Source organism: Beta vulgaris, chromosome 3, assembly GCF_026745355.1.
Source record: "Beta vulgaris subsp. vulgaris cultivar EL10 chromosome 3, EL10.2, whole genome shotgun sequence".
Taxonomy (NCBI): Eukaryota; Viridiplantae; Streptophyta; class Magnoliopsida; order Caryophyllales; family Amaranthaceae; genus Beta; species Beta vulgaris.
The window spans coordinates 47,389,671-47,407,413 of NC_079204.1; the positions used below are offsets into that span (position 1 = coordinate 47,389,671).

General features: G+C 36.0%; 3 protein-coding genes across 3 annotated transcripts; 1 reads left to right on the plus strand and 2 right to left on the minus strand.

Annotated features, from left to right (window-relative positions):
* The first annotated feature begins 1,070 nt into the window (after nucleotides 1-1,070).
* Nucleotides 1,071-1,715, plus strand: LOC125495733 (uncharacterized). The gene has a single exon (XM_048640536.1). It carries the CDS (start codon nucleotides 1,071-1,073, stop codon nucleotides 1,713-1,715), a length of 645 nt encoding a protein of 214 aa, XP_048496493.1.
* A 3,996-nt stretch (nucleotides 1,716-5,711) lies between these two features.
* On the minus strand, nucleotides 5,712-7,985 carry LOC104889181 (hypothetical protein). Its single transcript, XM_010674335.4, has one exon. The coding sequence runs from the start codon at nucleotides 7,230-7,232 to the stop codon at nucleotides 5,940-5,942; it is 1,293 nt and encodes a 430-aa protein (XP_010672637.1). The 5' UTR covers nucleotides 7,233-7,985; the 3' UTR covers nucleotides 5,712-5,939.
* Nucleotides 7,986-8,395: 410 nt separating this feature from the next.
* On the minus strand, nucleotides 8,396-8,785 carry LOC104889302 (uncharacterized). The gene has a single exon (XM_010674496.2). It carries the CDS (start codon nucleotides 8,783-8,785, stop codon nucleotides 8,396-8,398), a length of 390 nt encoding a protein of 129 aa, XP_010672798.2.
* Between the last annotated feature and the right edge of the window lie 8,958 nt (nucleotides 8,786-17,743).

Below are 17,743 nucleotides of genomic sequence, written 5' to 3' on the forward strand. Positions count from 1 at the left end.
TCAACAATCACAAGAACATGATATTTCGCCGCAAACAATGTTGCCTAAGGCCTATCAGAGTTCCTTTAGCATGAACTAAGTTTTGAAACCAACCCTAGTACACGATACTATGTCCAAGATCCTTAAACATTCACGTACCTTGTATAAATTATTTTGTGTGCCACCTTAGTGCACTAAAATCAACTCAAGGAGAATTCTTTTCCTACATTGCAAGCATGTTTTTATTTCGCCTACGCAGGATGAGTAATCGTGAATCCTGAAGAAAGTATGTGTGTATGTCTATGTTTGAAAGTATGAAAGTGTGAGTTTTTATAGAGGTTCCGTAAGTATATTCGTAAAAGTTCAAAATGCAAAGTCAAAGTATAGGTGTTAAAGTGTTTTTTAATTCGGGAAACTATCATGTATTTATAGCAAAACATTGAAAAAAAAAGATAGAAAAGTACACTACGTCACGCAGGGAGTGCACAAGGCGCACGTCTCCGTGTAACATATTAAGCCATGTGTTAGGTGCAGATTGGTGCGCTTCACACAACTGAACGTGTGTGCTAGTTGCACGTGGTGCGACAGGGGCACTGTCTTATGCCTGACACGCTTTGACAACCTTTTTATAATTAAACGTTTTTGTTTTATCTTAAAATCCGGACATCTGATTTTACGGGATAAAATCTGATTTTAATTATAAAAATATCTTTCAAAAATATCTATTTTATTTTATTTAAATAAAACAATTAATTATTATTGACTTATTAATTGAACTTTTTCAAAGGATTGGGCTCAAAATATTATTTGTAGGCTCAAAATACAATTAATTATCATGATTAATTAATTGGATTTTAAAATACAATTTTAGATCATTAAAATAAACTTAACACTTTTAAAATGGTTTTGGGTTGGTATTTGGAACTGCTTTTCCCTAGATTGGACCAATTAAGACCGCGGTATTTCATCATAAGATCCTTAAACGGGGTGACACGATTATATGACTACAACTACCACAATAAAATTTTAGCAATTATAATAATACTTAAAAGCTGTCTAAAAATTTTAAAAATCATTGAGTTTTGAGAAGGATGGATGTGTATTCTATAGCTCCTAAGAACAACATGTCTTGGCAGCTGAAAAAGAGCATTGAGTCAAGAGATCTCCTTCAAACTGTGGGAGGGTGGAATGCAGTTATGCATAATGGGAATTATTGCATTAAAAAGGCGTATAAGTTGTTGTTAGGTACTTTTGAGAAAGTACAATGGAGAAGATTGGTGTGTAACAACACTGCTAGCCCTAAGAGCAAGTTTATGCTTTGGATGGTGTTGCAAAATAGAGTGGCTACTGCAGACAGGTTGAGCAAATGGGGGATACCTTGCTCAGTTACTTGTAAAATGTGTAATGCTGCTGATGAATCAGTTCAGCATTTGTTCTTTCAATGTGGCTATTCTATGACAGTCTGGAAGGAAATTCATGCAAAACTCAGGTGGCAGTACCAGAATATTCCATTCCATGAAGAGGTCCAAAAAGCTACAAGGAGAGCTCATAGTAGCAGCAGACAGGGCAAAATGTATACAAAGCTACTAACAGAGACAATCTATGGTATTTGGCTTCAAAGGAATAACAAGATTTTCAATAACAATCTTGTTCCTCCTTCTGTCCTAGTTAAAGAAATTTTGTTTAGAACTACTTGTAATTGTTCTAAGGAAGAGAGAATGTTGCTATTGTATTAGCTTGTTGGCGTGTGTCTCTTATTGTAGCCTTTTGGCAGATGTAGCCTAGGCTTGGGTAATTCTTGTAACTCTTTTTTTTGGTTATCAATAACAATTTTGAATTGCCAAAAAAAAAAAATTAAAAAATCATTCCATTAATATTAAAGTTTCAACTTTTAAAATTATAACACTAGTGGAAAAATAAGGAAGGGCTGCGCTAAAAAAGGTTCTTAGGGCTGCGCTTTTTGACAACAGCCCTTTCAATAGCAGCCCTTCACTTTTTAAGTAGGGCTGCGCTTTTTAGGTAAAAGCGCAGCCCTTCCTACCAAAAAAAAAAAATTTTTTTGACATTTTTTTACTCATATATTAATCTCACATTTTCTGAATTTTAACATTTGCATTAAACTTTAAAGTAAACCATCCAAATCCAGAAGAGAAGAAATTACAGAAGAGAAGAAATTATAGATCTACAATGCAACTAAACCCAAATATACAGAAGAGAAGAAATTACAGATCTACAATGCAACTAAACCCAAAAAAAAAAAAAAAGAACGAAACGAAAATGAAAGAAAAGGAACAAAAACTAATATACAGAAGAGAAGAAATTATAGATCTGAAAATACAAGAACATTAATCAAAACAAAGATTAAGAAATTATAGATCAGAAAACTCAAAAACTACCTCCAAACATTGACCTAATAATGTTTAAATACATAAAACAAAACCCTAATACGTAATTAAGGAAATAATAAAATTCGAAAATACTTAAAATGCCTATTTCGAGCCTTAAACGAACTCGGATGGCTTAAAAAGCCTATACCTCACAGCATAGCAGTGAGTTTGACTCGTTGGCCCGTTCCGCTTCCGAAAAGGTATCACAATAGGCAATCGGACTCCGTCGGCATGATTAGTGCAAATCATTTCAGGCTTTTTGTCGCGTTTCTGGGAGTTTTTGAGAGAGAAGAGAGGATGAGAGAGAAGGAGGGAAGGGAGGAGGGACGTGAGAGAGGAGAGAGAGAAGGAGGAAAAGGGAGGAGGGACGTGAGAGAGGAGAGAGAAGGAGGGATATAATATATTTGAAGCCCGCTTAATATTTGAAGCCCGCGAATTTTTTATTTCAAATTTTTTTTAGAAGGGCTGCGCTTTTCTTCAAAAGCGCAGCCCTACATAACAGAAGGGTTGCGCTTTTGAAGAAAAGCGCAGCCCTTCACTTAAGGGTTGCACTTTTCTTCAAAGGCGCAGCCTTTCTGTTATGTAGGGTTGCGCTTTTGGAAAAAAAACGCAGCCCTTCCTGCGCAGCCCTTCCTTTTCTTTCCCCTAGTGTAAACATAGTAATAAAATTTTACTCTTTAAAAACTCATAATTTAACCCTAAAGTTTAAACCTATAAATCTGAATTTTAAAACTATTAATATTATATAATCTATGAAGGAAATCAAGCATTCTTAGGTCATCCGAAAGTAAAACGCTGCTTTCTTCTACCGCCTCCTCTCTCTTTCTTTCTCTCTCTTCTCTTTCCTCTTTCAAAAACCCTAATTTTCAACCTAGGGGCTACCACAACCCTTTTGGGCAGTGGTAAGCCCCTTTTCTCATTTTATTATTAGCTTTCTATGTTTATATTTCCAATAAATCTCAGTCTCTCTCTAATGGAGAGTTTTTCTACCCATATATTGGGTTATGTCTACCCATATATTAGGTTTTATCTCTCTCCATGTGAGAGTTTAGATAATTTGTTTTTGGGTTTTTGTGTATTTCAAGATGTTGATTTGTTGATCGAAATTTGTGCGAAGTTGCAACAGATGTCATGACTTCGTTTACAATCACTTGAATTGAATCTGGTTCTACTTCAAAACTACAAAAGATCGACAGACCCCCTTGCAGAAGGCTGCATCAGACAGCGATGTGAAAGACAAGGGTTTTCAGAAGTGTTAGATCTACTCAACGATTGTGGTTTTATCATATTGGAATAGTATTTATTTCATTTGATATGTATTTGTTTAGTTTTGACTTTTATTGTAGATGTCGTATGACTTTAAATCAATGAATTAATGTTAATTTCAAAAGAAAAAAAAAAGGTCATCAGAAAGTTACTATTCGTGCTATCCTAGAAACTAGAGTAAGAAGTCATAATACGGTTAAAGTGCAGAAAAATTAGGAAGTATGTGGACTTTGGAGTGACGGAGTTTAACAACAATACAAGTATACAACTACTCTCCAAAAGGAAGAATATAGTTGGGGGGTGGATATCTGGATATTTTAATATGCAATTACTCAGGCAGATTGAGCAGCTAATGGTTTCTCAAGTTAGCAATCTTGCTGGCACCATCGGTTAGATTGTTATAAGTTATGGTCTTCACACAATTGTTCACAGAAGACCTTTGTGGAGGCCTGGAGGGAGCTTATTGATGTCATAAAGGGTGCTCAGGCCCTTTGTCTTATAAAAAATCGTATACTTTTAATGGTAAGCTTAATATTAAAAAGAGAATTAGCTCAATAGTGATTAGGTTAATTTCTTTTGATGACCAATTTAATCCATTTATTAACTCGGTCTAATTTTATATTAAAATTAAAGTGTCTCTTTTAATAATTTTTGTACATTATTATAGGTAATTTCAATAATGTCTATCAATCTTCAAATAGGATTAAAGAGACTGCTGCAAGTAAAGTTGAGACCCAAGATCTAGCAAACTTTATATTAGAAGTTCAAGTGATGGAAGCTCCTAGTTCTAGTTTTTTTTTTTTTTATTCTTGGAACAACAAGTGTACTGAGAGAATTGCTACTAGGATCAACAAAACCTTTATCAAAACTCATTAGAATGATACTTAATGCTGATGTGGTAGTGAAGTACCTCTCGTTGGATTGATACAATCCAGTGTAACATAATTCTCTTATCTTCCCGCAAATTGTGATCCGAATGAAGCGAATTATGGTCAATTTTGACCTATTTTTGGCTCATTTTAGGCGAACCACGAACTAAAAAAGCAAATTATATAACAAATTATGTTACACTGATACAATCAATATTAATTATAAAGATATATTATTAGATTTGTCTTAATGTGTATTTTTTACAATTTTATTTATTTTTTTACAATTTTTATTTAACCGTAATTAACAAGTCAAAGTTTGCATTAGTTTTTATTGTATAGTCAGATATTTGAGGCTACGTTCAGGTGAGAGGCCAATCATTAAATCTCATCAAATTCTCTCTAGGAAAGCTTTTTCTTATTCATCGGGTCCCCTTCCTAAGATGGGCCTTCATCCAACCTCAAATAAAAAATGAAAAAAAAAGTTAACCAAAAAACAGTTTGTACCAAAACAATGCATAAGTTCACAGATATGTCATCACTCATCCGAGTGAGAATATCTTCTCGTGGCAGGGGAAACTAGAAATTTCATTTTGACTATAAACCAGCATATTGTTTTCAATAAAATAGGCAATTCTCATGTTGAGAAACTAGTGTTAGAAACTTGCAGCTGATTTCTCGCCTGCTGACTCTGAAAAACATAGTGTTGAGATACAAATCTAGAATCGACTAGCAGAAGTTCCAAAAACAAGTCGAGGAGCAAAAATGCACAAGTTTTAGCACCCCAGAAGGGAACTATGTCCACCACTAAGCGAGACGGTGGAAACAGATATCATCCAATGCAGTACGCAGTAGCAATGAGGTCCCACAACCGAGAGGCAAAGCATGCCAATCAGCCAATGCCTCCTCCATGGTTAGTTTACGCGATCGACTAGAGCAGAAAAGAATGTGTCCGGACCAAGGCAGCCAATTCTATGATCATAAAAGGCAGCAATGCAGCGCTCCAAGGCAACCATCAATACAAAAAAAAAAAAGTACATGTAAAATATTATTAGAAGTAGCTATTTTAGGCGCAAAGAATGTTGTAACCAAGTGGGTTAACAATTCCCCAATTTAAACAATCTAAGAAGTTATACACATTACATGTTATATCTTTAAGCTTATAAGATCAGTTACGGACTTACGGTGCTAGTTTTAGCTCCACGTTGAGTAATCAAAAAACCAATGGCAGAGTAATATTCAACAAACAAGTTGTATAACTCAACTTACTCAAGTACAAATCACTGCATTACCTTATTGAAATAACAAGTGCATTACATAGTACATTAATACAACAAAGACAAGGACACTTGCAACAGAACTACATATTTCTCAACTGTGTTGTTGATATTAAAACCTGACTGTAATTTTGGTGAGGGGAAACCTTCTTTAACTTCTTCTAGTTCAACCTCCTCCTCCTTGGAGCACGAGAATCCCCACTATCCAAATCTGAAGTTCTAGAAGGGTCATGCCTCCGTCTTGAGGTTGATGTAGAGAGGGACACCAATGAATCAATCTCGACAGCTGTATCCACTGTTTGGCTCTCTCCATGTATAGAAGCAGCGATGCTTGAAAAAGAGTCCCGATCATCCACTGATGGTGGTTGCAGCTCTTGGCTCCTTCCTGGAGGCGACCGGCGAAGATATGCATCAACCATCCTACCACTAGCTGCACCAGGTGAGAGACCAGCACTACTTCTATGGAACTGACCTCTTCGATAAGTTAAAGGTGGAAGCCTGCGATTCATGATCTCAGGCCTGTCCTGTGTCAAGTCAACAACTTCTTCAGGGAGAGTAGGAGGATTTTGCTCCCTCCGTAGTGCTCGGTTGGTCATATATCTATTGAGAATAGCAGCCCTTGTAGGTAGGTCTGCATCACCATCGGCATTTGGCTGATGAAAAAAATCCCGAGTCAATTCAAAACGAGCTCCAAGACGCCGGATCATCTCCTCCATGGGGAAGGAAGAGGCTGTCCTCTGAATAGTTTGCCTCAAGCTCTCAACTCGCCGTGCTGAGGGCCTCATCGGGACCTTAATTCCCGCATCCTCCTCTACCTCATGAATATGGTTCCCACGTCCATAAATCGGAGTAACATTCTTAAGTGAGACTTCTCCTTTACAGACGGGGCATTCCTTAGCATCCGAATGAATATGCAACCATTGATAGATGCAGGGCCAACAAAACAAATGGCCACAACAAGTAACAACAGGTTCTCTTGCCAAGTCAAAACATATATTACAATCGAAAAAACTTCCCTCCTCAGAGTTCGGCTTTTCAACATCTTCCTTCTCAGCAATCGAACCATTGTCTATAGGGATCATATTATTCTCACAAGTCTTGACCACATCATGGCTTCGTAACTCAGCTGTAACACTTCCTTCCCCAGCTTGTAATGTCCCACCATTATCCTCTCCATCAACCCCAGAACCAGCACCAAGATCACCACCACTCCCATGAGAATCGACCATAAATCGCAGAGAATGAGGTCCCAACGGTAGCTGGCCCTGTCTCCAACGCCATCGATGCCTACTTCTCTGCCTAAGAGCTTCTCTAAGATAAGGTGAGTCCCACTCATCGACATTCACAGATTCCCCTGATGACGGCCCCGTTCCTGGACCTAACACAGGCGACGGGGGCGCCACAGGCCCTAAATTTAAGTCTAAATTCATCATATCTTCTGTTCGATCAGCCATCACTTCTCCAACAACAGCAATTGTGAAAAATTCTCAACTCTACTCTACCCGCTTAATTCTACCCAAAATCCAACCAAAAACCCTATTTCCACCTGCAAATCATCTCAAATCTCCTCTCAATTCAGGTGAAAACCCGAAATTGGAGAGAAACCCTAATTTTTTTGCCCTCAATCACAACTGACTCATCGAAGACCAATTAACGACTAAACAAAAAACCCAGATAAATATACAACATTCATAAGCTACCCTCAAATTAGATTTTCTTAAACACGAAAATTCAGTACCAATAAACACAAAAAAAACACAAATTTTACAAAAGAACCCAACAAATTAAACCCGAAAACTTTCCAAAAATTGGGAGAATTGCACCTTTAAGAAAAAGAGAAAGAAGATAAAACCTGTAAATCAATGAGAATCTCTCCTCTGGTTGTTAGAGAGAGAAAGAAAGTTTCAGAATTAGGTGACAGAAAAGTCCGAAATATAGCGTTATTCGGCTGCAAAAAGAAAGAGTGAAGAATCTGGAGAATTACAGCATCGATTTCGTCTCTCCTGAGCCGTCAAATGGGCGATCGAGAGGTGGTGTTGTGATTGAGAAGAGCCATGGAAGCGTAGGAGCTGAGAAGAACGAATAGAGAGAAAGAGAAAGTGGGGGAAAGAAGAGGAAAGTCAGCAACTTTGGGAGAGTAAAAGGAGAGACAGCAGATTATTCAGAAACGAAGGGGTGTGTGTGTTTCCTTGGTCTTTGACTGTAAGAACTTTGGAGTTTGGGGCAATACTACTACTACTAGTCTAATACTATAAGCCCAATTCATACAAATGCAAATATGATTGGAATTGGGATTGGCCTCTTTTATTGATTGTAGATGGATAATGGGTTGGCCTTTAATGTATATGGAGTTGGGGGATGATAGGTCCAGATATGCTATTAGGTCGTGTTTCATATGATAATTATCTACTTCATATCCAAATAAAGCATTTTTCCTTCATATATTAAAAAAGGGGAAAAAAAGAAATTTACTATTTTCGTTCATAATTTTTTTTTTTTTGGCAATTCAAAGTTATTATTGAAAACCAAAAAAAATGGTTGAGAATCCACAATACAATCCCCTAACAACAGATGAAACTGTGTTAAAAGGGGAACAAAAACAATAGAGGAAACAAACTTAAGCAATTAGCAACAGCCTATCCTCATCATTACATCTAGCAGCCACTCTAAATATAATTTCTCTGACGAGTCTCTCAGGTTGCATCAGGTTGTTTTGGAAAATCTTCAAGTTCCTCTGGATCCAGACGATATAAACTGTTTCAGTAAACAGCATAACATAGACTCGAGCTCTTCTTGTATTGCTATGAGCTTTCCTACATACTTCTTGTAGCTCATGAGTAAAGCCATTGCTTCTTCTGCAGATGTTTATAATACTTAGAATCTGCATCCAAACTACACTGGAGTACTGACACTCAAAAAACAGGTGCTCAATAGATTCATTTGCAGCATCACAGAGCTTGCAAATGCTACTACATTGAACATTCCACTTCATAATTCTGTCTGCCATTGCAAGTCTTTTGTGAGCTGCTAGCCAAAGAATAAACACACTTCTAGGGGTTGCTTTGTTGTTTTTTATCACCCTTCTCCTAGGAACCTAAGTATGGTCTGTCCTCAATTTCAGGTATACTTTGTGAATGCTGAACTCACCATTCCCTAGCACTGTGTGCCAACCACCAAGCTCCTGAACATGCTCTCTAGTTGCCATCACTTTTTTCAAGATCCAAGAGATGCTGCTGCTAATAGCAACTGTATCAGGTGTTTGCCTTTTGATGTAATATGCATGGATCCACTGAACCCAGAGCTTCTCGCTTTTGAAGGAAATAGCCCAAAGCAGCTTCATGAGAGCAGCTAAATTCCAGATCTTCATATCAATCAGGTTCCAGCCTCCTTCATTTTTGTTTTTAAGCAAAGTCTCCCAAGCTACAGGTGCTTTTTTTGAAGGCTCAACAACCCCAGTCCATAGAAATCTCCTACACACCCCTTCAACAGCCTTAATAAGTTTTTTTGATAAAGGAAAGATGTGTCCCCAATAGTTCTGCATGCTACTTAGAATTGATCTCACAAGCTGAAGTCTCCCAGCATAGGACAGCAATTTTGCAACCCAACCTTGAGCTATATCAGTTATTTTCTCCACCAGAGGCTTGCATTGGCTATAGCTAAGCTTTTTAGAGGTTAGTGGACCCCCTAGATACTTAAAAGGAAGCTGACCAATAGGCATATGTATGAGGTCAGCTAACACAATTTTTTCCTCCTCTGAAACTCCTGCCAAGTAAATACTACTTTTTTCTACACTTGCTTCTAGGCCTGAAGCAACGGAGAATTTCATAAAAGCATCCATGATCTTTGTGATTGAACTATGATCAGCTCTTGCAAAAAGAAGCAAGTCATCTGCAAACATCATGTGAGTGAGCTTTATCTTTTCACACTTTGGATGAAAATTGAAGTCTGGAATGTGATGAAGTTCTTCCAAGCATCTACTCATATATTCCATACATAAAGCAAATAAGAAAGGGGAGAGAGGGTCCCCTTGTCTCACCCCTTTTTTGGCAGGGAAAGGCATGGCAGGTATCCCATTTAATAAAATAAAATAGCTAACCCCTCTCACACAACCCATAGTCCACTTGACAAAGGGATCAGGGAAGCCCAGTTCAACTAGCATTTGTTCAAGGAAACACCAATCCACTGAATCATAAGCTTTCTTAATATCTACATTGATGACACATCTGGGGTTTTCGTTCATATATTAAAAAAGGAAAAAAAGAATTTTACTATTTTCATTCATATATTAAAAAAAAAGGAAAAAAAATGAAGTATAATAAAAGACCATATTAAATTTAAGCCGCCTCCCCTCACCTTTTTTTCTCTCTTCTCTCTCCTCTTCCTCAAAACCCTAATTTTCAATCTAGGGGCTACCACCACCCTTTTGGGCGGTGGTAAGCCCACCCTTTTCTCATTTTGTTACTAGTTTTTTATGTTTATGTTTCTAATAACTTTTAATCTCTCTCTAATGGAGAGTTTTTCTACCCATATATTGGGTTATATCTACCCATATATTGGTTTTATCTCTCTCCATGTGAGAGTTTGGAGACGTTGTTTTTGGGTTTTTGTGTAATTCTAGATGTTAATTTGTTGATCGAAATTTGTGCGGAGTTACAACAGATGTCAAGACTTTATTTACAATCAATTGAATTAAATTCAGTTCTACTTCAAAACTACAAAAGATCGAAAGACCCCCTTGCAGAAGGCTGCATCCGACAGCGATGTAAAAGACGAGGGTGTTTAGAAGTGTTAGATCTACTCAACGATCGTGGTTTTATCATATTAGAATTGCATTTATTTCATTTTGATATGTATTTGTTTAGTTTGTACTTCTATTGTAGATGTCGTATGACTTTGAATCAATGAATTAACGTTAATTTCAAAAAAAAAAAAAAAGGAAAAAAGGAGTTGTTGGATAGTAAAATGGTTTATGTTGTAGAAAAACGTAGTCATTACTTAGCGTCTTACATCTCCATAGTGTTTAATCAGTTTCTTCAAAATACAGGGTCACATTGTGAAATCATTTTTGTCACCGTCTGGAATTTTTGAAAAACAAGGTGACCATCAAAAAAAAAATTATTAATTTTTTTTGTGAGATAAATATGTTAGTAAGACCTTCCCCGATATCTAAAATCCAATTTATTTTTGGTAACTTATTACTCCCAACAATTCATGTTCTCACAAACTCATAACTCACTGACATTTTCACTAAGACCTCGAGTGAGGTTCAATATCCTTTTGTCATGTCCAAGTTGGCTTTTCACGGTCATTACACTCCCACCTAGGCAACTAAGAGGAGGGATTCATTAGAACATCTACATACTAGAAATACATAAACAAAGAGAGCTGGAAATATGTGCCTCGTCCTAGACGAGAATACCATCAAGTAGATGTATACATATAATAATGTCTCTCCAATTTGGTATCCAATGATGATACATATCGTCATCCTAATTGGTCTAATATAAAGAAGAGAAATGTGAAAAGTTCAGCCCTAAATTGTTTGCAAAGTCGATTTATTAATTAAAAATATTCCAACCCAGTTTTTAAGAGTTCAATCAATTACTCATGATATCTAATTGTAATTTAAGCCCATTTTCGAAAAGCCCAATTAATTATTCTTGATAATTGATAGTGTTTTTAATAAATATTTTCTAAATTAAAAGATATTATAAAAATTAATTTTTCTCTTCTATATATGTGATATCTAAATTTAAGTGATAATATCTAATTAAAGACAAAAAGAATATTTTAATTTTGAATAACAACTAAGACCCAGCTAGATCACTTTCATATGCTTATTTCTATTGATCAAAGAACTAAATAAATATTCTAACATTAAAGGCAGTTAATTAGGACAATGGATTAGGTTTTTAGCAATTTTGATTGCTTAAAAAATATGTCACAAATATTAGTCTTTTACTTGCTTAAGAAACCAATCTAGATTAATTTTTACATGAAAATATTGCATGGTTGTTTAGTTGCATAAATTATAACATGAATAGTATTAGTAACGGCTAACAATGGGGGAATTTGATTCATGGTCATATTCTTACACTCACCTACGAAGTCAATTTGTGATTCATTAACCAACTATAAAGTCATGACAGGGAAATCTACATTGGATAAGAATCTAAGATGTCCCTATAATTTTCCAAATATATCGTTAGGTTTATGAATCTTCCTTTAAAGACTTGTTGGCGACTTCTCTTTCCAAACAAATTACAAATTTTATAACCTTACAATGAGGTAATCAAATATGCGCTCACACCGCATATATATAACTAAAATCTGTCTACGATTTGATGACTTTACTAAGGGAGGATTCAAATTTTATTTTTGATGAGTGGGTAGGTGAAGCTTCAAATTCATACTATTTTTATGCCTTTAAATGACATTACTATTTTGCATATGCATGACTATTTTTTAGAGCCAACATAAGGTGTCGTCCTTGCACTACTAGCGCTTGTTCAATGCATGGGGCCATCATGGCGGGCTTGCGCTTTGTCCCTTCAAAAAGCTTCCTAAGTGATAGTATTAGATCCTAGTCATAAGCAAACTTACCATACTATGGCATTGCTCTCTTTAGCCTAACTTGAGACTAGAGTGCGTTTTACATGTGAACATCTTTTTAAGCAAAGATACAAAGCGTCAATCAATCTCTTAGTCATGGACACTTTTTAAGCATAACTTAAGCATGATAATATTATCAAAATTAGATCTTGACTTTAGGTGGTACTACATATTATTTCTTGCCTATTTTACATTATTGATCGTTTGCTATGTTCAACATGTTTTCCCCTCGAATTCCCCTTAAATTATAAAACATCAAAAAATGACCAATAGATAATCGAGAACAAAAATCTGCATCGAGAACATCGTGCGCCAAGTGTAACATAATTAAGATTATTTTTTATGAGTTTAGGAGCATGTTACAACATTGTTCAAGTGTAAAGGTAGGTGGAGAATGCAAGAAATGTTTGACTACAATTAAAAATTTAAAGAAAAAATTGACAAAAACAGTCTCAACTATGGGCGTTCTGTCATTTTTAGTCCCGATTAAAGATTATTTTTGAGCAATCTCAACTATGCATCATTTTTTTATAAAATTGGTCCCGGCAGGTCGATGACCTGCTACAACCGGTAAAACGGTTTTTTCCCACCTCTCATCTTCTATCTTCGTTGGTCAGAATTTTAACGATGAGATATCGCAAGCTATTTTGCTTCTTCAAAAATGCGAAGAACGAAACTTGGAATCAAGCGCATTTACCTTACTCTTGTGGTCCTGTTTTCTTTCATCTTAGGTAATTATCTCTTTTCTTCAATTTTGTTGATTTCACTTATATTAAAATTCAACATTTTTTACAAATTCAAGTATTAAATTGAAGTTTATTTTTATTCCTTGATGTTGAATAATTCTGAATTTACTGCATTGTATTTAATAAATTGAAGTGTTAATTTAGCATACTTTGTATCATTAATTAAATCTTTTTTGATGCCTTTTATTCTGTCCATGGATTTTATGGGAAGGAATTTTGCATCTATTGAAGTCTATGGAAATATACCACTCACCACAAACACGAAACAAAGGAGGGAAAGAAGAATGAACGAGAGCGGCGAAGGGTTGGTGCAGCTGCAAAAAGAGAGGGGGAACAAGGGTTTGGGGGGTTTTGTGGGAACTAAAACAAGGGAGGAGAGGAGTGAGGAATGGAGTTGAGAGAGGTGGTGGTGGGTGAGAAAGAATATAGAGAAAGAAACATGAGAGCAGGGTGAGGTTTAGATCAAAAGAGGGGGAAGGGGAGGTATGAAATTCGGAATTGGAGGATATGAATGTTGAATGGGGCAAGGTAGAGGGAATAAGAGGAGGATGAGGGTGGTAAGGGAGGAGCGGAAGAATGGTGGCAGTGCATGGGTAAGGAGGGGGGAGGCAGGGCAGATAGGAGGGAGAAGAGAGAAAAGAAGGAAGAAATAAAAGTCAGTAAAAATATATTACATGTTGAATATGTGATAAGTATCTATTTTAAGTATATTTTATTCACTTCTATTATCACTATTGGGTTAAAATATGAGACTTGTGATATATTTTTATCTTATATTTTGACATTGGCAGAATTAAACTATTTTGGTAACAAAGTTGATTAATATATGAAATTGACTCTCTTTGTAAATACTATATTTTAGAGCCATTGATCTATTACTATATATGTGTGTTGTAGGTATAATTTGCAAAAGAAAAGGGAAAGAAAGCCTACTAAATGATGGAGTTGGGCAAATTACTAAAACAAAAAGAAAAGAAAACGTGGTGCTGGGCCAAGGAGAAGAACGCAGCAAAAGAAAAATAAAATAAAATAAACCTAAGTTTGGATGCTGGGCCGAAAAACAAGAAGCGGGAATTAAAATGAAACCTAAGACTAAGGACGGCAGACGATAGAAGAATAAAAGGCAGAAAACAGGAGACGAAAAGACAGCAGACAACAGACGACGGAGGAAGAAAACCAGAAGCAGCAACGTAGAGAGACGAGGTCAGACGCGAGATGCCAGCGCGGGAGCAAGGGTGTTTTATCTGATTCTTCAATCTGAATCTGGAGTTTCTTTATCTCTTCTCTTACTTTATGTCATTGAATTCTGTTCAGATTTTTAGTTTCAATTGGTTTGTTTGATTTAGTTTTTATGTCTAGCTAAATTTCTATGTTCTAGGATTAGATGTAGTCTTTTATTTTTCTGTCAATGAGTTGAACTAAGTTGTTTGGATTGATTTATTTTTATTGCAATTTGATAATTTTGGTTTGATTTCGTATAATTGATTTGGCCAGTTGATTAAATGTTTAAGGTATTGGATTAATAGCGGGAGTGAACTTTCAATATTAGTTCGTGGAATTATCAAACGTCAAATAGTATAATTTTAGGAATAGTTATACACTTGGGGTGATCGTTTACATGAATTTCTTGTTCGTAATGAGTTTATAGTAATGTTTACGACCACGGAAGTAGGCGTAAAGTTATTATAAATATACATTTTCTACCTTGAAAGAGGAGATAATATAAATTAGAAAATTCGATCATTGCAATACAATAGTTTTTAACCCAGCAATTAGTTTAATTTCATTGTAGAAAGTAATTGGCGAAATCTAAGTCCTGGAACTGTTTCTCATATTTGATTCTTACCCATTTGTGTTAGAATTAATAGTAGTTTATATTATTTTAGCTTAATCATTTTCACTACTCACGTTACCCGAATCGTCTAAATAATATTAGATTTTCTTAATTTGGTAGTTGACTATAGACCTCCTTGTGGGAAACGATATCTTGCTTACCCTATATTTATTTTAATTGACCCGTACACTTGCGGTATTTTAAGGTACATTTAGGACCGACCAATAGACAAACAGTCTACTGAGATTGTTTTCCAAAAACATACCCTAAAGTTGGGACTGCTCATAATTAATCATTAGTTGGGACTGAAAATGATAGAACGCCCATAATTGGGTTTGTTCCTATCAATTTTTCCAAAAAAAATAGTGTGACTTATCGACTATGACATATATTATTATTTGTGCTCGAATTAAAATGAGATGTAAGATTACCTTGATTAGACGTCATGTGAGACGTTCCTTTGGTGTTCATGTAGCACTGCTCATCCACAAAGAGTAAGAGTGTGATATGCATAACAATTTGAATGTCTATAGGTGCATGCATAATCTATAGAAGCAAAAGAATGTGAAGTGAGCTATAATTGAGCTTGTTGAGGCCTTGAGCCAAGAACACCAGGCTGCCTAGAGGGTGCAGGTGGACATGGCTACATTGTTGTCAATTAGGGACATGGAGGTGTCGCCCAATGTTGCATTCATGGTGCCTAATTGGATGGATAATTTTCCTTCCCTTTACTGCCATAGCCGCATATTGCAAAATAATAAATAAACTTATAGAATGAGGATGTATATAAGATTGTTGCGACGTGGGAGAACCACTAACCTAAAAGACGATTTCGCACTGCCCCGGTGCAAGTAGAACGACCACAATCACTCTCCAAGATTAGCGGATGAAGGTTTGGAGAGTGTGTTTAGGTTTTTCTGTGTGTATTAACTGAACGAAAGAACCGTATTTTATAAGATGCACAAATCAATGAAAAACGGAAAGGCTAAAAATAAGGCAAGTTATCAAGGCAGAAATCTCGTATGTAATGGCTAAGAAACACGCTAATAACGGCAAGACGAGATTATTGAAATTAGCGACAAGTTAAAACTGATTGAGGTCCAAAAAGGATCACATGCCCACATCCCACGCCCCCGTCGCGCTTGCCATGAGCCCGAGCCCGGCCTGGCCAGCGCGTGTGTAGTTACTAATCCTTTTAGCTCATTATCAAACAAGATGTCCTAATGTACTTCCCCATATAAACAAAGGAGATATTTGTTATTTCTTCCATGTGGGACAAGCGGTATTTCTTACTTTGAGCATTGTTGAACTTCCAGCAATCCCCCACAGGTTCAACATATGAGAAAAGAAAAGAAGAATGATTTGGGCAAGAACAATTGTGATATTGATCTAAGATCTCCTTCCCATCAAGTGAACTTAGTCTTGAACTTAGTGGGGAGTAAGAGACATATCACTCAAAACACGCAATTATTTATGTAGACAGTTCTAATAGTCTGCGAATAACAGTGATGCCTTATACTGGCCATACATCCAATACCTGGATACTCATATGTGTTTAGAGAATCGACCCAAGCAATTTTCATAGAGAGCGGCCAAACTTCCACACCTAAGTAAGTGAATAGCTAGCAGTATAAGATTGCTTACATGATTTCCAAGATACAACTCCACCACATAGAGTAAAAATATAGCCACTAGTTGAGTTAATTTTATCATTACCAGATACGCAATTGGCATCACAAAAACCTTCCAAAATAGCTGGAAAGTTAGAGAAGTGCAAACCCTAATCCATGGTACCTTTAAGGTACCTAAGCAATTGTCGAAGAACATCCCAATGATCTTTGTTGGGGTTAGGAGTGTACCTACTTAGTCTACTTACCGCATAAGCAATATGAGGTCTTGTGTAATTCATAAGAAACATAACACTTCCAATAACTTTCGCATACTCGAATTGACCTACTAGATCACCCTTATTTTTCATTAAATGAAAACTTAGATCATAGGGGGTTTTGACTTGATCAACATCAAATGAGTTAAACTTTTTAAGAAGTTTTTCTACATATGAGACTTATTTAAACAAATACAACTTGGAATTCTTTTAATTTTAACTCCCAAAATAACATCGGTCTCACCCATGTCTTTCATTTCAAACTTTGAACTTAAGAAATTTTTTGTCTCATTGACACGATCCAAGTCAGTACCAAATATTAGCATATCATCCACGTAAAGACAAATGGCAACACATCCAAAAGCATCATCCTTAGAGTAAACACAAGAGTCACCTTCATTTACATGAAAGCCATTAATTACTTACCACAGTTTTGTCAAATTTGTCGTGCCATTGTTTCGAAACTTACTTAAGTCCATACAATGACTTGACCAACTTACAAACTTTATTTTCTTCACCAGGAACTAAACACCCTTCAGGTCGAATTCACATCCATTTGATGCACAACAAGATTATGAATGCAACCATGCAAGAGCTATCAAAGTTCTTATTGTTGCAATTTTAGTGACAGAGGATCGGAATAAGCATCAAAATAATCTATACCATATTTTTGAGTAAAGCCCCTAACAACAATTCTAGCCTTATACTTGTCAATAGCTCCATCAGGTTTCAACTTTTTCTTGAAGATCCATTTACATGTAATGGGCTTGCAACCTCTAGGAAAATCAGTCAATTCCCAAGTATTATTACTTAAGATTAAATAAAGTTCATTATTAATGGCCTCTTTCCAAAATACTGCATCAATGGACCTCATTGCCTCATCATAAG